This window comes from Tachypleus tridentatus, chromosome 10, assembly GCF_004210375.1.
Source record: "Tachypleus tridentatus isolate NWPU-2018 chromosome 10, ASM421037v1, whole genome shotgun sequence".
In the NCBI taxonomy this organism is placed as follows: Eukaryota; Metazoa; Arthropoda; class Merostomata; order Xiphosura; family Limulidae; genus Tachypleus; species Tachypleus tridentatus.
The window spans coordinates 185,558,301-185,576,492 of NC_134834.1; the positions used below are offsets into that span (position 1 = coordinate 185,558,301).

Genomic DNA, 18,192 nt, shown 5'->3' on the forward strand with positions numbered 1-18,192 from the left:
AAGTTTCTTTTGCTCTAGTTAACTACTGAAATGGGCCATCCAAACAAGGTGTCATATTTACTATGTCGTAGAAAAAATTCCTATAAAGTGGAACATATTCTATGACAATAAACAGTTATATATATGTAAAAGTGGCTGGTTTGGCTTGAAAAGAGTTTTTATGTAGAGGAGCGAACAACATTTCAACCTTCTTCAGTCATCGTCAGATGGATTGGGCGAACAGATAGCACTGAATTTCCCTCACGTTCACCGGACCTCACATCTCTGGACTTCTACTTTATGGGGATACGTTAAAGATAAAGTTTATAGCACAAAACCTGCCCAATCCATGAGCTGAGAGCAGCAATTGAAAGAGAATGCAGCCAAATACCAAATGAAATGATTCGTGAATTTTGTAGTTTCATCTGTTCACGTTATCAGCAATGGTTGGATCAGAACGGTCATCAGTTCGAACACCTGCGATAACTCAAAATATTCTACACTTGTCTTCTTAAACTTGGATTATAAAACCTAGATATATCTAAATAAACATCGTATTTATAACCATTCAAAGTCTGTGGGCCTGGCATGGCCAAGCGCGTAAGGCGTGCGACTCGTAATCCGAGGGTCGCGCCAAACATGCTCACCCTCCCAGCCGTGGGGCGTTATAATATAACGGTCAATCCCACTATTCGTTGGTAAAAGAGTAGCCCAAGAATTGGCAGTGGGTGGTGATGACTAGCTGCCTTCCCTCTAGTCTTACACTGCTAAATTAGGGACGGCTAGCACAGATAGCCCTCGAGTAGCTTTGTGTGAAATTCCAAAACAAACAAACAAACAATTCAAAGTCTTTATACATTTTGGGGGACACCCTGTATTAGATTACACAACAGATGAGTAACCAAGACCAAACTATCAAGCTACTCAACTTTCGAATATTTATTTTTAAGAAATACTTATTTTATTTTTCATAAAGTAATACCTGACTTGAAAACCTTACGATAAGTTTTTAAATCTTTATCTTATATTTCTAAGCTAATATAATTCTCAAAGCAATTTATCTACTTCATCAATGTTCATTTTATCTGATACTGTTTTTGTTGAACTGTGTTAAAATACTTTGTTGTCTATTCCTCTATTTCTTGTTGTTTTTTTCCATCTTTTTTAATAATCGCCATCTGTTGTTCGTGTACATTGTGTCAGTAAAGTTAGTCGAGTCATTGTTGAGGATTAAGTAGTAATATTGGTATTTCTACTCAGGAAATTTTGTTTTAAGTTTTATTAAAGTCAGTAAAATTATCTGTCGTTTCATTTTTGTTTCTAAATTATCAAAAATGCCAGACTATCTCGGAAATGATATGAGGAAAACTAAAAAAGATGATAAAGAAGAGGAAGAGAAGGAAATCAAAGGTATTTGGTAAATTTTAACGGTGTGATGCTGCAAGTGTGCGACAGGTCAATTTATAATAATATTGTTACACTGAATGCTTTGATTATTATAATTTATTATTAACCAATATATAATAAATCCTAGCATGTTTTATTATAGGCTTGAGCCTGGATATATTTAAGTTATTACTTATGATATTAATTCATTATTTGAATTTTAAATTATTTGTGGAAACCTAATTTTCAACGAAAAAAAATATCCTCTGATAACATTGAATTTATATTATTTTTATTGTGGGATAAATAAAGTGTATGTTTTAGTTTTACAACCATACACAATTTCTTTTATCATATTAATGTGTACATGCCATAATCAAATTGAAATAAAATACAAGTCTTAAGTAAGACAGTCTTAAAATGTTGCTACTATGCACTCAATAAAGCAGGTGTAACATTCTAGACATTCTCAGAATTAGTACGTATAGGTATGGATGAGGGTATAGAGATATATACATAACGTGCTAATAGTAGAAAGCTAAATGTGTAGATAAACATGTTTGTGGGTGGGATAAATAGTTGGATATGGTGTTTAGGTAAGTGAATATTGTAGAGAGTATCTGAAGTGTCTTCTCAAGTAAAAGAACTATTTAATATAAATTGTCTTTTACAGTACTTGATGAAGGAGATATTGCTCTACTGAAAAGTTATGTAAGTGTTAATTGGAATTATATTTCTCAAAATAAAAATGTGAAATATACACTTAAACTTATCAGTCAGTTTTAGATCCAGAAATTTTCACTTTAATTATGTGTGAAGTTGTATTTTCAACAAGTATATTTGTGTGTTCCTAAGTGATGTGTACTCTTATGTTTTTTTAGTGCTACTTTCATTTATAATATTGTTTATGATGTGTAATATACCTACTTTATATATGTTTATATTATAGAGATTGTGTTTTAGCATACAAATGTTGGAGACTAGCTTAATTCTTCTGAGCTGGCTTATCTTGAAATATTATTGAATTTACATCCAGAAAAGGTTATTAACAGTTAGGGTACCCACTTGATGAAAACAAAGTTTAGTTTCTGCAGTTAAAAGTTCATAATTTCTTACGTGTTTCCCCAAATTACATTTAGAACAGAATTTGTAAATTTTAAAGAAATATTCAGTTAACCACTTTTGAAGATAATATACTTACATGATTTGTCATGTTCAATTTGTGATAACTATTTTTTTTAGATGTTAAAGAAAAAAATGCAAAAGTTTAAGTTTTATTTTACTTTTATGTTATCCAAAAAATCATTTATTGCTAGTTTTTAAATATCTTTTGATTGTCATGTTTCTTTTTTTAAACTGTTGCACACTTACTGTCTGTATAAAGTTTTAACATAGTTATGGATCAGTTTGTTTTTTCTTACTCGATAGGGAGCTGGTCAGTACAGCAAGGCAGTTAAACAAGTAGAAGATGACACACAAGCTATTTTGAAACGGGTTAATGAACTTACTGGTAAGGAGAATCTGTTAACCTCTGATGCTATTTCTATTTTGTTAGTAATTCCTGTTTTCCTTTTTTTTTTTTTTTTATTAGGTATAAAAAGGAGAAAAAATTGAAACTTGTGTATTTTTGATGAAACTGAGTTTATGGTCCTTGTTGAAGATGTTAATACTGAGTTTATGGTCCTTGTTGAAAATGTTAACACTGAGTTTATGGTCCTTGCTGAAGATGTTAACACTGAGTTTATGGTCCTTGTTGAAGATGTTAACACTGAGTTTATGGTCCTTGTTGAAGATGTTAACACTGAGTTTATGGTCCTTGTTGAAGATGTTAACACTGAGTTTACGGTCCTTGTTGAAGATGTTAACACTGAGTTTACGGTCCGTGTTGAAGATGTTAACACTGAGTTTACGGTCCGTGTTGAAGATGTTAACACTGAGTTTACGGTCCTTGTTGAAGATATTAATTACTTTTCTTTGTTGTCACAACATTTACATCATTTCTAACAAGACTTCTTGAATTTGTGTTTATCTAACATCTAGATTGTAAATCATATCCGATGGTCTAGTCAGTTTGTTTTCCACATTAGCTTTCTGAGGTACAAGAATTTATACACAGAATTTCAAAATGTTTGAACACCGCCACCTACACTGTGACATTGCCATCACTTGTATGCTAGACAGATTGTATCTCTCTCAGAACTAATGTGTTTTCTTCCTGTGCTTGAACAAACATACTATTTGTTCAACTCAAAAGCATGTTTAGAAATAAAAAAGAAATCCACTGTTTTTATTCTCAATTTTCTGTGTTTGTACTTTATTTATAAGTTATGAGTACACTAGTATTACTTCAGATAATGTTAAAACTTAATTATGTTATTAAATGTCAGGAGTGTGGAATTGCGGGACAGATAGCATGTTGGATAAGATTTATTTTTCAAATTATTTGTTGTACTGCTACAAATATACTTTGGAGATAAACATTTAAAAATGTGTAACTAATCCAGAAGCTCACATTTAAGTACATAAATTTACATTTTCCTTTAATTCACAAACTCAGTCATGAACCCAGTAAACAATGTAGATAAATTAATGCAATGATATTACAATGCTTTTGTATGTAGTAGTAGTACAGTTACATTTGACTGCTAGCTCAGTGAAGAATATGTAATGTAATAAAAAGTACAAAACTGTTATTAAATGCTATTTTAGTTCATATAATTATTAATGAAGTAAACTATGATTTCTGTACCTCTTTCATACACAGTGAGTTGCTAGATTTGTGGTATGTTGTGATTTGTTGTAATATTCTTGTGACTGAATGTTATAAACCAAAATGTAAATGAACACATATATGAAGTCATTAGATGCAAATTATGCCATTCTGAACAGAATTAAGCTGCTAATGAACTAAAATAGATAGGTATGCAGCATTTTGTCCAAAAATGTAAACAAACTGTGTAAAGTTTGAAAAACTTGTAACCAGATGTAGTTTCATAGTTTGAATTTTAAAAGTTTTGGTATGTTTTATGATAACCTTGTGCAGGAATTAAAGAATCTGATACAGGGTTAGCACCTCCAGCGCTGTGGGACTTAGCTGCTGACAAACAAACTCTTCAGAACGAACAACCATTGCAAGTTGCCAGGTGTACGAAAATCATTAATGCAGACAGTGATGACCCAAAATACATTATCAACGTCAAGCAGTTTGCCAAGTTTGTGGTTGATTTGGCTGACTCTGTGGCTCCCACAGATATTGAAGAAGGCATGAGAGTTGGGTAAGTAAGGACACTTATTCCTAGGGGCCTTCTTATGGTGAGTCCATTATCAGATGTTACACCTAGAACTTCGGGATGCATTGATGGTGAGAGTGTCGCTATTGGGAAAATCTGTATATGTGTAATTTAAAATATTTTACTGTTGAAATCAGTGTAAAAGTGCTAATATAATCAAAAGGAATTCTCTTAACTTCAGTCTTAGCTGGATATACCAGTTAATAATATAAAAGTGTGGTTATCTTTATTGTCAAGTGTGCATTCAAATCTGTAATAATGCTAGGTTTTTTTTAACTGTGAACCTCTAAATTTATGGAAGCTGTTCTAGAAACCATAAGTGTTCAAACATTAGATGTGCAGTCATAAATTAATACTTGAAAGGATGTATTTTTCAACTACTTCATTGCATCTTTTAAATATCTTGTTAAATGAAATTACCATTATGCCCAAATTTGATAGTGTAGTCATAAATGATATAAAATATAGATGTGCTGTTATAAATGCTGATTGACTAAATGCCAGATATAAGTGTGACATTTTTATGATGTTATTTTGTTTTCTCAGTAAACTTATACAAGCTGTTGTAAATATTAGAATGACAATGTTTCTTATGCATGAATACATATGTCTTGCTTAGTTACTTTGTTAATACAGATTAGTAGAGCTGGACAATAAAGTTTAAAGGGGCAAAAAAGGAGCCTATTAGCCTATCAGGGATATCCTTTCCAACTCCCAACAATAACCACCCTTTCAGTGATGTCAAGAAAATCCACTTGTAGAGAAATATATATGCAAAAACTGCTCGTTTGGGTTGAGAAAATATTTTATGTAGAAGAGCGAAAATTTAACAACGTTTGACCTTCTTCGGTCATTGTCAGGTTAACAAGAAAGAAAGAGGTAACTGACCGGAAGATCACCACATGTTTGGAAGGGGTTGTGTAACTGAGTGTCGGAATGTAGAGGGCAGTGTTAGATGTTTGAATATATAATTTATTTTATGATATTTAATATAGGTATAAAGGCGTTCCTTTATATTGGTTTATTTTGGGTTTAAGTTGTTGTATAAGTAAGGCTTCTTTAATTTTGATGTTGTTTATGTTTGTTTCTTTATTTAGTATTTGAGTGTTTTCTATGGTTATGTTATGGTTATTTGATTTCCAGTGTTTGAAAACATGTGAAGGTGACTTGTTGTGTTCTTTGAATCTGGTTTCCATTTTTCTACCTGTTTCTCCAATATAGAAGACGTGGCAGTTAGCACATTGTATTTTGTAAATAATGTTGGTGTGGTGTTTGTCAGTGTAGTTTTTACATAGTATAGACCTCAGTTTTGTGCCTGGTTTTTGAATAAATTTGGTATTAACTGGAATGTCATATTTTGTTACTAGTTTTTGTAAATTATGGTTATTTGTCTGGTGATGTCGGGAATATATGGTATGCAGCAGTATATGGTTTCGTGATTTTTTGATTAGTGAGATATATTTACTTTTGTTGGTTGATTTTGCTTTCTGTCTAGGTGTGTGCATATAATGTTTTTTACAGTTTGTGGAGGAAACTTATTGATGTTGATGAAGTATTGTTTTATTTTCTCTAATTCATTGTTAATTTTATCTGGTGAGCATAGTTTTATGGCTGTGTTTATTTGATTTTTTAGTATGTTGAGTTTTTGTTTTGTTTCATGTGCTGAGTCCCAAGGAATGTATAGTCCAATATGGGTGATTTTTTGGCAGATTCCTGTTTTTAAATTGTGTGTCAGTTCTTGTAATTTTGAGGTTAAGAAATGATATTTGATTGCTTTCTTCCTGTTCACATGTGAAGTTAATGTTGAGATGTATAGAGTTAATGTGATTGAAAAAATTAAGTGTGTCCTGTAGATCTGAATCCCGCAACCTTGTCATCTACATATCTGTACCAGTATAGTGGCAGATGTAATGCTGTGTTAATTGCTTGTGTTTCAACTTGTCATAAAAATATTGGCTAGAACTGGTGATATTGGGTTCCCCATGCTTAGGCCATTTGTTTGTATATAGTTTTGGTTGTTGAACATGAAGTTTGTCTTTATCGTGGTGAATTCTATGAGGGTTGCTAATTGGTTGCTGGGAATGTTTGCAGTTGGGTTAGGGTCTCAGATATAGAGTTCTAAGGCTATTTTGCAGGCTTCAGTGGTTGGAACGTCTGTAAAGAGGGATATAACATCGAAACTGGCCATTAAGGCTTTATGATTAAGTTGATTTAGATTAGACTTGAATTTAAAAGAATCTTTGATGAATGAACTGGCTGATGTTACATATTTGGAAAATGCCCATGCTATGTATTTACCAAAATTGTAATTGAATGATTCATATGTGGACATTATTGGTCGTAATGGACAATCTGGTTTATGAGGTTTGGGGATGCCGTATATTTGTGGTGTGCGTGAGTCGGTTTTACGTAGGTAGGAATAAAGTGTTTGTGAAATTGTGTTGGCTTTTTTCATTTTTAGTAGTAATTTGTTTAGTTGCATCTCGTGTGTCTTTGTTGGATTTGTGTGTATTGGTTTATATTTGTTTGTGTCTGATAGAATGTTTTTCATTTTTTGGATTATTCATTCATGTTCACTATGACTATAGCGTTACCTTTATCTGCTCTTCTACGTAAAATATTTTCTCAGCCCAAACGAGCCGTTTTTGCATATGTGTTAATAACCACCCTTTACTACTCGTAAATCTTGAACTCAGTTAAATTTTTCCCTCAACCACCCTTGAAGGCTGCTTATTCCAAAAGCCAACCACCCAGTTTAAAAAGTAATACTGTCTGAACTGCAAATGACTCCTATGCTACCAAAAAATTGAATTTATGACCCCTTATCATGTTACTTTCATTGTTAAACACAAAATATCTTGATGGATCTGTATTATTAATACAATTAATAATCTTAAACACCTCAATCAAATCCTCTCCAATCTTTCTCCTCTCCAGAGAAATGTTTAGAAACTTTAGTCACTATTCACATAATTGGTAACCAACAAGTACATTGATTAGTATTACATAAAGTAAGCAGTTAATCTAATTTACAATTAAATTATTTGTATCAAAAATAAGCAGCTAAATATAATTAGTGTTTCCAGGTTTTACTACTATTATTACAACTATCCATGTTTTGTACTAACAGATCAGGTAAGTGTAATCAATTAATGAGCCCAACATTCAGTCATTCAGTAAATTCCGTTAATTTCTTATCTCTACAGTTTAGGTTTTGGTATATAGTATGTCACTAAAAACAGAATTGTGACATAAATAAAATAACCAGAATATGATGTGTACCAATGCTGCCTGACATATATTTAATTAAGTTATCTGATAGGTCGATGTTGAATGTGTCAAGGCTTTACCATATTATGTGTTTCACCAATTTTTAAAAAAGCATCTATTCAGTTAAAGTCTGTTGAAAATGCTAGTTAAATTGGAACATCTCTTTTATAAAGTAAATTTTAAACTTGTGATCTGTATGATCCTTTACATTTGTGTAATGTACAAAATTTGTTTTATAGACAATAACTTCAGCCAAATAGATATGAAACTAAGAGCAAAATATATTTACAGGGTAGACAGGAACAAGTACCAGATCCATATTCCACTCCCACCTAAGATTGACCCAACAGTTACAATGATGCAGGTTGAAGAGAAACCTGATGTGACATACAGCGACGTTGGAGGATGTAAGGAACAGATTGAGAAACTCCGTGAAGTTGTAGAAATGCCTTTGTTACATGTGAGTGTTAGAGAAACCAGGAGTTACCTTGCAAAATATTCTGAAATCTAAAGCATCATGAAAATCCCTTTCATTGTTCTACTGATCTCAGTGTTTCTTGTAACAACGTCAAGCAAAATTAACAGTGTAATTCATTGATTTCTTGTTCATACATCAAGAAAAGTTCAGAATAACTGAAACAGTTTTGTTATTTGAAAGCTTTGCATTGCACATTGCTGTGAACAGCTGATTTAAAGAAAACAACAGTGAATGATACTAATAGCATTGTTGAATTGTATGCTAGCCTAGTTTCATTACAAAATAATCACATAAAGAATTATTCTAATCCTGAAAAGAAGAAATTAAATTATATTTTTTTCAAATAAATATATTTTTATTTTTGTAGTACATATTGGCATATAGAAATATGCGACCATCTGACACCAAATTGTTGTTTTTATTTAATTGAAGCTTTGTGCTGTCAGTTGTGGTTTGCATTTTAGTTGAATCCTTCTAAAGAAGCCATGAAGTGAAATGTTGAGTGTCAGGTAAAAGGAAAACAAGAATGTGGTGTCATAAGGTCACATATTTCTGGTAAATATTTTTTCATTATATTTCAGGATTATGTTAAACTTTTAAAATAATTTTCATTTTCCAGGTTACACCATTATTAGTTTTCTGGTAGCAATAGTTACCCAGCAGTGATGCTGTTCTGTTAATCCAGTATTTCAGTTGATTCTATTAAGGGTTTTTGAAAGGTTCTCTGAATTTTTAGCCAGAACGGTTTGTTAAGCTTGGAATTGAACCTCCCAAAGGAGTACTTCTCTTCGGACCACCAGGAACAGGGAAGACTTTGTGTGCCCGAGCAGTGGCTAATAGAACAGATGCTTGTTTCATTAGAGTCATTGGCTCAGAACTTGTTCAGAAGTATGTTGGAGAGGTAAGTGAAAACTCTGTTTCTTTCTTAAAGAAAGGTTTGATGTTGGAGAGGTTAGTGAAAACCCTGACTGTTTTTTTTCTGAAGGAAGATTTGAAGAAATAATGTCTTTCACAAGTTTACTTGCCCTAAAATTAAATTGTATGAGATACTGCACAAGGAAAACAATCAGTTGGATGAGAATGACTTACGAGAGATATTTGATCAGTGTAAATTTCAGTCATTCTGGCAACTTGTAAGACCTCCGTCACTTTATGGATTACATAAGATATAAATTATTATAATAATCTTATTATTATTTACTTATGTTTGAAAATGACAGGGTGAATCAGAATCCTTATTTATTGGTGCAGAAAGATATATTTTACTCTGCATTAATTTTTATTAGGTTTCCTATGGGGCAAAGTTTTGTGATAATTGTTAGAATAAGGATAAATTGACCAAGTAAAGACTACAATTTATACAACTTTTGGAGAAAATATAAATACTCAAATGAAAGAAAACTAATCAAAGATTAATTGTACAAGTGACAGTGTTTGTATTAATTCTGGTCTGATTTTTATTGAATTTCATCCTTTGATTTGTTTTTGTTTGTAGCATTAATGATTATAATGTTACTTTTTAATGAGTATCTTTTTCTATATTCAATGAAGAAAAACTGTAAACTTTACAACTGTCACAATATATGTTTACTTACTTAACAAAAAAACATTTAATATGTGTAAACTAAATACAGATCATTGGGTAACTTATGAATTCAGTACTGCCATTCTACTGTAACATAACATTTCATTTTATTGAAAATTGTTCTTAAAATCAGTTATAGATTATCTCCTGATGCTGATGTTAAGAGACAAAAAATTGTTTCTTTGGTGAAAATTTACTCGTCTGTCTTGCTTGACCGACTTTATAAAAAGTAGAAATATTAATAAATGGAGAAGATAAACACGTTATCCATAAGAAATACTGGATGTACAGAGTATTTTATTGAAACAGTTGTATATTATACATGTATATAGTGTTTTAGTTGCCTTTTTATTGGTTGGTGAAGCTATAATTATATAGGATCTATAGAATGCATGCTGTTAACACTAACCAGCTTTGTTTGGAAATATTCAGCAGGTAAGCTGTTTAAGATCATGAAAATAAATATGAAGTCCAATCTCTCACTTGATTCATCACTTATTACTGAGTTATACCAGTTTTGTAAAATTCCACCCTTCAGTGGTAATCATGTATTATTTCATGATCCACTAAATTTTTTTTTTAGTGTTGTTTAAAACCATTGCTTAATTTATAATCATTATACAAATTGATAACATCTGTTAGAATAGCTGAAGCTTTAAGAACAAAAGCAAGTGCCACAAATATGCAAGTTTGTTTTTAATATTGAACTTTTAAATATCATTTAAAGTGGAAGAAATAAAGCATGTGGTTACATTTTGTGTGAACCTTATCGATGTCCTTGTTACACCAAACGTGGGGGTTTTATAGTGTGATGGTCAATCCCACTATTCATTAGTAAAAGAGTAATCCAAGAGTTAGCAGTGGGTGATGATGACTAGCTGTCTTCTCTGTAGTCTTACACTGCTAAATTAGGGACAGCTAGCACAGATAGCCCTTGTGTAGCTTTGCCCAAAATGCAAAACAAACCAAACCTTATTAATGTATCTCCACAAGTAAATTACTGATTTGTAGAATATTGAGATAACTTGTATATTTGATTTGTAGAATATTGAGATAACTTGTATATTTGATTTGTAGAATATTGAGATAACTTGTATATTTGATTTGTAGAATATTGAGATAACTTGTATATTTGATTTGTAGAATATTGAGATAACTTGTGTTTTTGATTTGTAAAATATTGAGATAACTTGTATATTTTATTTGTAGAATATTGAGATAACTTGTATATTTTATTTGTAGAATATTGAGATAACTTGTATATTTGATTTGTAGAATATTGAAATAACTTGTGTTTTTGATTTGTAGAATATTGAGATAACTTGTATATTTTATTTGTAGAATATTGAGATAACTTGTATATTTTATTTGTAGAATATTGAGATAACTTGTATATTTTATTTGTAGAATATTGAGATAACTTGTATATTTGATTTGTAGAATATTGAAATAACTTGTGTTTTTGATTTGTAGAATATTGAGATAACTTGTGTTTTTGATTTGTAGAATATTGAGATAACTTGTGTTTTTGATTTGTAGAATATTGAAATAACTTGTGTTTTTGATTTGTAGAATATTGAGATAACTTGTGTTTTGTTTATGTTAGGGTGCAAGAATGGTGAGAGAACTGTTTGAAATGGCTAGAAGTAAGAAAGCTTGTCTAATATTTTTTGATGAAATTGATGCTATTGGAGGTATGTACTGTTGTCACCCTCTGACTGTTATAACATTATTTTGTCATTCAAGGTAAATTCAGCTTTTAACACCAAAGTCGTTTTATGAAAGTCAAACAGTTTATACAATCCTAACAGCACTTAAATCACAATAAAAGAAAAGTTGACAGAAAATTAGTCTGATCTTTTGAAAATTATTCATCCCCAAAATAAACCACTTGATTATGTTTATAACTTGTTTTTATATTACATTAGCATAATGTGCATCCATACCCAAGACTAGCCAAAGTAACAAGTGGAGTAACACTCATGAGTACGTATAGGAGTGAACATTGGTTTGGGATGTATTGAGATAGCTGTGCCAAATGCTACAGTTATTATGTTTCTGAATAGGTCTAAACAGACTTACATTAAAACAACATTGTCATATAGACTTTTAAGTAAGAGGAATAAGCAGTGAAATTATTGAAGTCATTGGGTCTTTTCTTGAAGAAATAAAATATGCAGTAAAGAATCATGGACTGACATGACAGAATTCCACTGGTAGATGCAAATTTTTATGGTAATTGTATAGCCACAGTTTGAATCTCACTATGGTTGGAATCTTATCAGTTAAGTTAATATACCATAATCAAATGATATATATATCTATATATATCTTACAGATTAAGAGAAATAGACATTCAAAGAGTGGTAAAATACATTGCTGTTTTTTTCTCTGTTTCAAAATCAAAGTAAAGTAATTATTGCAATCCTTCTAATAGGGGGCCTAAATATTAGTTTCCATGTACCACAATGTCTAGGCTTATAAACTCTCGTCTAATTAAGTGCAACGTTTACATTTTTCTAGTACCTGTAAAGTAATAGAAGTGAACATTAATGCCTGTGAAAACAAAAGAAAATTGTGATATTTGATAAAAACATTTTATTTGAACAAAAACAACTAGATCAGAAAAAAAAAAAAGACAGTTATGTAAAGATCTTGTGTAAAGAAAGGGCAAAGTTACATGGAAGTGCAAATATTGTAAAGAGGTAGTGTCAAAGTAAGTAAATTGAACAATCAAGTATAAAAGGGAGGGGACCTGTATCCTTTTTTATATTCATTTTGCTGCTTATTTACGTTCAAACAAATAACTGGATGAGGGACAAATATACCATGATTTTGTCTTACCAACTTTCACACTTTTAACTCTTTACATGTTTTGATATCACATCTTTATGTGGCTGACCCCTTTATTCTGGTGTAACTGTTTTTATACATATGGTGTTTTGGTCAGATCTGAACATAATCTTGTTACTGTTTAATTTGTTCGATATTGTTATGGTAACATTACAAAATGTGATGGTATAAAAGCAGTATTGATGACTGAGTGTATACCTTTAAGTTTAACATTGTTTTAAAAAAACTGTACATTAATGAATTCTCTTTATTTGCTTTATTAAAAACAATGAAGTATTTTTAAAAATAAATTATTTATCAGTGAATCTTATGAAGGCAGGTGTCATTAATCCTAACGATCATTAATTTTGTTACAGATGGTCCATGAGACTCTGTGGCAAAATGTTTCAAAGCTAGAAAGATGATAACATAGTAATTATTTAAGTGTGGACTCTTGAAACTTTTCAGGAGCTAGATTTGATGATGGGGCAGGGGGGGATAATGAAGTCCAAAGAACCATGTTAGAACTGATTAATCAACTCGACGGGTTTGATCCACGAGGTAACATCAAAGTATTGATGGCTACCAACAGACCTGACATTTTAGATCCTGCACTGATGAGGCCTGGGCGACTTGACCGTAAAGTAGAGTTCTCTCTCCCAGATCTTCAGGTAAAATGAAAGGATTGTGTCTAATGAAATTAGAAACTATTAAAGTGCTTGTATTCAGTGATCCAAGGCACTTGATTATAGGGATTTAAGAGCTGTTATAACTTAGAATTAATATACAAGCATAGAGATAATTCCTATTTGAAATCTGTTATGCTAAAACATGAAAAAAAAGTTTGTGTGACACTTTTCTCAAAGTATGACTTATTGTAGTTGTAATAGAAATTAATTGGAGATAATACATTGTTTTCAATCCTGTTAGTTAGTTTTAATCAAATTATATTTTTTCAACTGGTAGCATGTTTTTTTTAAAGATAGTTTGTAGTGGTGTTAAATCATTTTGGGAACCTAACAAACCTTGTCTTGTTTTTCTTTCTTAGTTCTCTAATCAAAGTAAAGTTTAAGGTTAAAACCTATTTCAAAATGCAATGAACTTGGACCTGTGTTCATAGAAACCTATATAATATTTACCTTGACCTGTTGTTGGGTATAAGTTTGTTGATTATTGAGAGTTCAAAAAATATTCCCTCTGTTATTTGTTATATCTTACATTTAGTATTCTGAACCCTTCAGCTGTGATAAAATGTCTACACATAAAAGATACGTTTGTGTAAACTGCAAATGTAAAAGTATAACTAATTTAAAGATAAAAAACATCAACATTAAATGTATCAAGTGTAATTCTGTTTGAATATCTGATTTAGGGCACTTCAAATGTGTTCAATTTGGGCAGAAACGTGATAGAATTTTAAGAGAATTGTAGCTGCTTTTGTACAAAAGATCTTATGCTATAAGTTTTTTTACCATGATTCTCAATATTAATAAAGTGAACATCAAAGTTATTACACTGAAAATTAACAGAGAAAACACTGAAGTGATTGCACTGTACTGTGTGATATATTAAATTATCTTTGATTGTATTAGAACACAGCTTACAAAATGTTTAAATAAAGGGCTTGAGTTACATAAATTTTCATTTTGTTGTCACTTCTGGTAAAAATAGTAATAGAATATTGTATGGTTAATGGAAAGACCTAAAAGCAGATATGTTCTCACCAGAAGTGTATAAGACAAAAATACAGCATACACTAGTGTTCTTTTATAAACTAATTGTACTCTTAATCCACATTTTGTAAAACTGTGGTGTCTTTCCTTAGCACTTTTTTTCTGAAGTGAGTATGGCTTGGTGGTTAGTGTGGCCAGACTGTAGAACTGAAAGTTCCTAATGCACATCCTTTTGCCACAGTAAATATGTTCCACACTTTGTAGCCAGAAGTGTGCTGTAAGAGTGACAGTCAAATGTCACCATTTGCTCAGAAAAAAACAGCCCAAGTGTTGACATGGTGTGTTATTAGTGACAGTTATATCCTACTATTTGGTTAGAAAGCAATGGCTCAAGAGTTGGCAAGGTGTATTATTAGAATGTCTGTCAAAGACTTACCATTGGTCAGAAAAAAAACAGCCCAAGAGTTGGCAAGGTGTGTTGTAAGAGTGATAGTCAAATAACACCATTTGGTCAGATAAAACAGCCCAAGAATTATGGGTGGTTGGTGTTGATTAGCTACCTCCCTTCCAGTCTGTTGATTTAAGCCCCCAGCTCGTACAGCGGCATGTCTCTGGATTTACAACGCTACAATCAGGGGTTCGATTCCCTTCGGTGGGCCGAGCAGATAGCCCTTAGTGGCTTTGCTATAAGAAAACACACACACTGTTGATTCAAAATGATGGAAGGCTTACATTGACAGGCCTCATGCAGCTTTGTTTAAACATTCTGAATGTAAGGTTTCTTATCAATGCTGCCATAACAAAAATATAATACAAAATAAACAACAGCTTAAATTCTCTTCACTAACTATAGCTATTGTGTGAAGAAGAACATATTATAATATTCCAAACATTTTTAGTAAAAAAAATAAAAATCTGTGAAACATTGTTTCCATTATCAATAGGTTTATGTATGAATTTCAAATAATGCAAATGAGGGTCCATTAAATACTTTGTATGGAGATTAATTAGTAAGTATGTGCACATAGTTTTAAAACTTTGACAAAAAGAAATCATGCTAATTAATTGCATTACTGATTTTGCCTTAGGGTCGAACCCACATTTTCAAGATTCATGCAAGGTCTATGAGTGTAGAGAGAGACATAAGATTTGAACTTTTGGCCAGATTGTGTCCTAATAGCACAGGTAAGAATACCTGTTAAATTTATGCAGATTTTATAATGTATTTATTGTAAACGTAGCTAGTTTTATCCTAAAATATCTAGTGATGTTTTAATACAAACTTTTGTGTTTAATACTAAAGTTGTTATTAATGTATGTTATGATATTCCTGTCAAAATACATTGTTTTAACTATGATAAAGTTGTGACAGAGTTTATGTAACTTAATACTAAAATTGTCAGTTAATTATCTTTGTTTTATTGCTTAAAAGTAAAACAACATCTTTGTACGAACATAAAAGTTGTACCCATTTTGTTGATAAGCAATTAAACGTTGTTCTACCTAATTGCCTTTACTTTGTTATATTAATTTATCATGTGGTAGTAAAAATAACATTAAACATTCAAAAATGCCAGGAGCAAGCACAGTGTCCGAAATGTGTGTCACAAAAGAAACTGGACAGAGATATAATTGTCTGTGGTCTACTGATGTGTTATGTGGTCAGTAACTAAAAGTTTGTTGCAATCCACTGGTGGAGTGCACGGCATTCAATGTGTTAAAACTATTGGAAACTTATTGCAGGATTTATATTGAAAATAAGTTTTAAGTTTCATTGTAGATATAATATAAATACTTTTTTTTTCTTTTTGAGGTAATTTACCTGTCTCCTTAGATTGCCATTATACTATGAAATTATTGTATTTTAACATCACAATTTTATGTGTTATATTTTTAATAAATATGTGGTGTCTGTATCAGTTACATACATTATGTATTTAAAAACACTATGCGTTAAGTGTGTTTTGGTGAAATAATGTCTATCATCCAGCATTTACACTTTATTTCTTGTAACTCTTGTGTTCATAACGTACAAGAACATTAGATGTTTTGTGTATAACGTTCACTGTGGGTTTTGTTTCCAGGAGCAGAGATTCGGAGTGTCTGTACTGAAGCTGGAATGTTTGCCATCAGAGCACGAAGAAAAGTTGCAACAGAAAAAGACTTTTTGGAAGCAATCAATAAAGTTATCAAATCCTATGCTAAGTTCAGTGCTACACCTCGCTACATGACATACAATTAAAGTTCTAGTTTAGTATATTTGAAGTTACTTTTCTAACATTTTGTTTTATAGTAATGTGTTGAAGTCTGTAATCTTTCTTTTACTTAACTGTTGAATTAAACATTCAGAAAACATGCTTGTGTAATTAATAACTGAGAGATTCTGGCAATTGATTTGTTGAGATGTGTATTTTTATATGTTCTTGCATCCTTGCAAGCAACTTGAAACAAACTGTGTAGCATTTTGGACACATACAAGTGTTCCTAAACCAAATATATCGAGTTGAGTATTTAATAAAAGAGAGAGAATCTGATGCTCTATAATAGTTCTTTCTGGGTAGGGGACAGACAAGAGTATATATGAAGTTCTTTAATAGTTCTCTTTGGAGAGAGTGTAATCTAATATCCTTTAATAAGTCTCACACCAGTTCAATGTGAGCCATTTGGAGAGAGTGTATCTAATATCCTTTAATAAGTCTCTCTCTCTCTCACCAGTTCATTGTAAGCCATTTGGAGAGAGTGTATCTAATATCCTTTAATAAGTCTCTCTCTCTCTCTCTCTCACCAGTTCAATGTGAGCCATTTGGAGAGAGTGTATGTAATATCCTTTAATAAGTCTCTCTCTCTCTCACCAGTTCAATGTGAGCCATTTGGAGAGAGTGTATCTAATATCCTTTAATAAGTCTCTCTCTCTCACCAGTTCAGTGTGAGCCATTTGGAGAGAGTGTATCTAATATCCTTTAATAAGTCTTTCTCTCTCACCAGTTCAATGTGAGCCATTTGGAGAGAGTGTATGTAATATCCTTTAATAAGTCTCTCTCTCTCTCTCTCTCTCACCAGTTCAATGTGAGCCATTTGGAGAGAGTGTATGTAATATCCTTTAATAAGTCTCTCTCTCTCTCACCAGTTCAATGTGAGCCATTTGGAGAGAGTGTATCTAATATCCTTTAATAAGTCTCTCTCTCTCACCAGTTCAGTGTGAGCCATTTGGAGAGAGTGTATCTAATATCCTTTAATAAGTCTCTCTCTCTCACCAGTTCAATGTGAGCCATTTGGAGAGAGTGTATCTAATATCCTTTAATAAGTCTCTCTCTCTCTCACCAGTTCAATGTGAGCCATTTGGAGAGAGTGTATCTAATATCCTTTAATAAGTCTCTCTCTCTCTCCAGTTCAATGTGAGCCATTTAGCTTATTTTGATGCAAAACTAAACAGTAGGCTATCTGCACTCTTCTATCAATGAGAATTGCATTCTGAATCTCAGCATTATAAGACTGTGAACGTACTACTACTTCACAGTGCAAATGTCCTCCAGTTTCAAGATAAGAGAAGTTAAAGTACGATTTAAGAAAGCCACTGAAGCACAATGTAAATATATAAATTAAGTGTTAATGGTAGACAATTAACTTGAATAATAATTATGTTTATACAAAGAATTGTACATGATGGCATTCATGTAGAGAATCAGACAATGTGTACAC

The 18,192-nt window shown here is 31.6% G+C and overlaps 1 protein-coding gene across 2 annotated transcripts; it reads left to right on the top strand.

Annotated features, from left to right (window-relative positions):
- The first annotated feature begins 1,116 nt into the window (after positions 1-1,116).
- Positions 1,117-17,027, top strand: Rpt1 (26S proteasome regulatory subunit Rpt1). 2 transcript variants are annotated; one of them, XM_076465730.1, is made up of 10 exons: positions 1,117-1,389; positions 2,039-2,076; positions 2,794-2,875; positions 4,409-4,640; positions 8,217-8,385; positions 9,140-9,304; positions 11,595-11,682; positions 13,289-13,491; positions 15,582-15,678; positions 16,578-17,027. In XM_076465730.1, the coding sequence occupies exons 1-10, from the start codon at positions 1,314-1,316 to the stop codon at positions 16,733-16,735; spliced, it is 1,308 nt and encodes a 435-aa protein (XP_076321845.1). In that variant the 5' UTR covers positions 1,117-1,313; the 3' UTR covers positions 16,736-17,027. The 2 variants fall into 2 exon arrangements, with proteins under 2 accessions (XP_076321845.1, XP_076321846.1); XM_076465731.1 differs by having other exon boundaries at positions 1,118-1,389; positions 4,430-4,640.
- Positions 17,028-18,192: the final 1,165 nt, after the last annotated feature.

Coding starts and splice junctions, on each gene's coding strand:
- Rpt1 (XM_076465730.1), top strand. CDS start 1,314: ATGCCAGACTATCTCGGAAATGATATGAGGAAAACTAAAAAAGATGAT. Junction 1,390..2,038: donor GGAAGAGAAGGAAATCAAAG/GTATTTGGTAAA, acceptor TGTCTTTTACAG/TACTTGATGAAGGAGATATT. Junction 11,683..13,288: donor TGAAATTGATGCTATTGGAG/GTATGTACTGTT, acceptor GAAACTTTTCAG/GAGCTAGATTTGATGATGGG.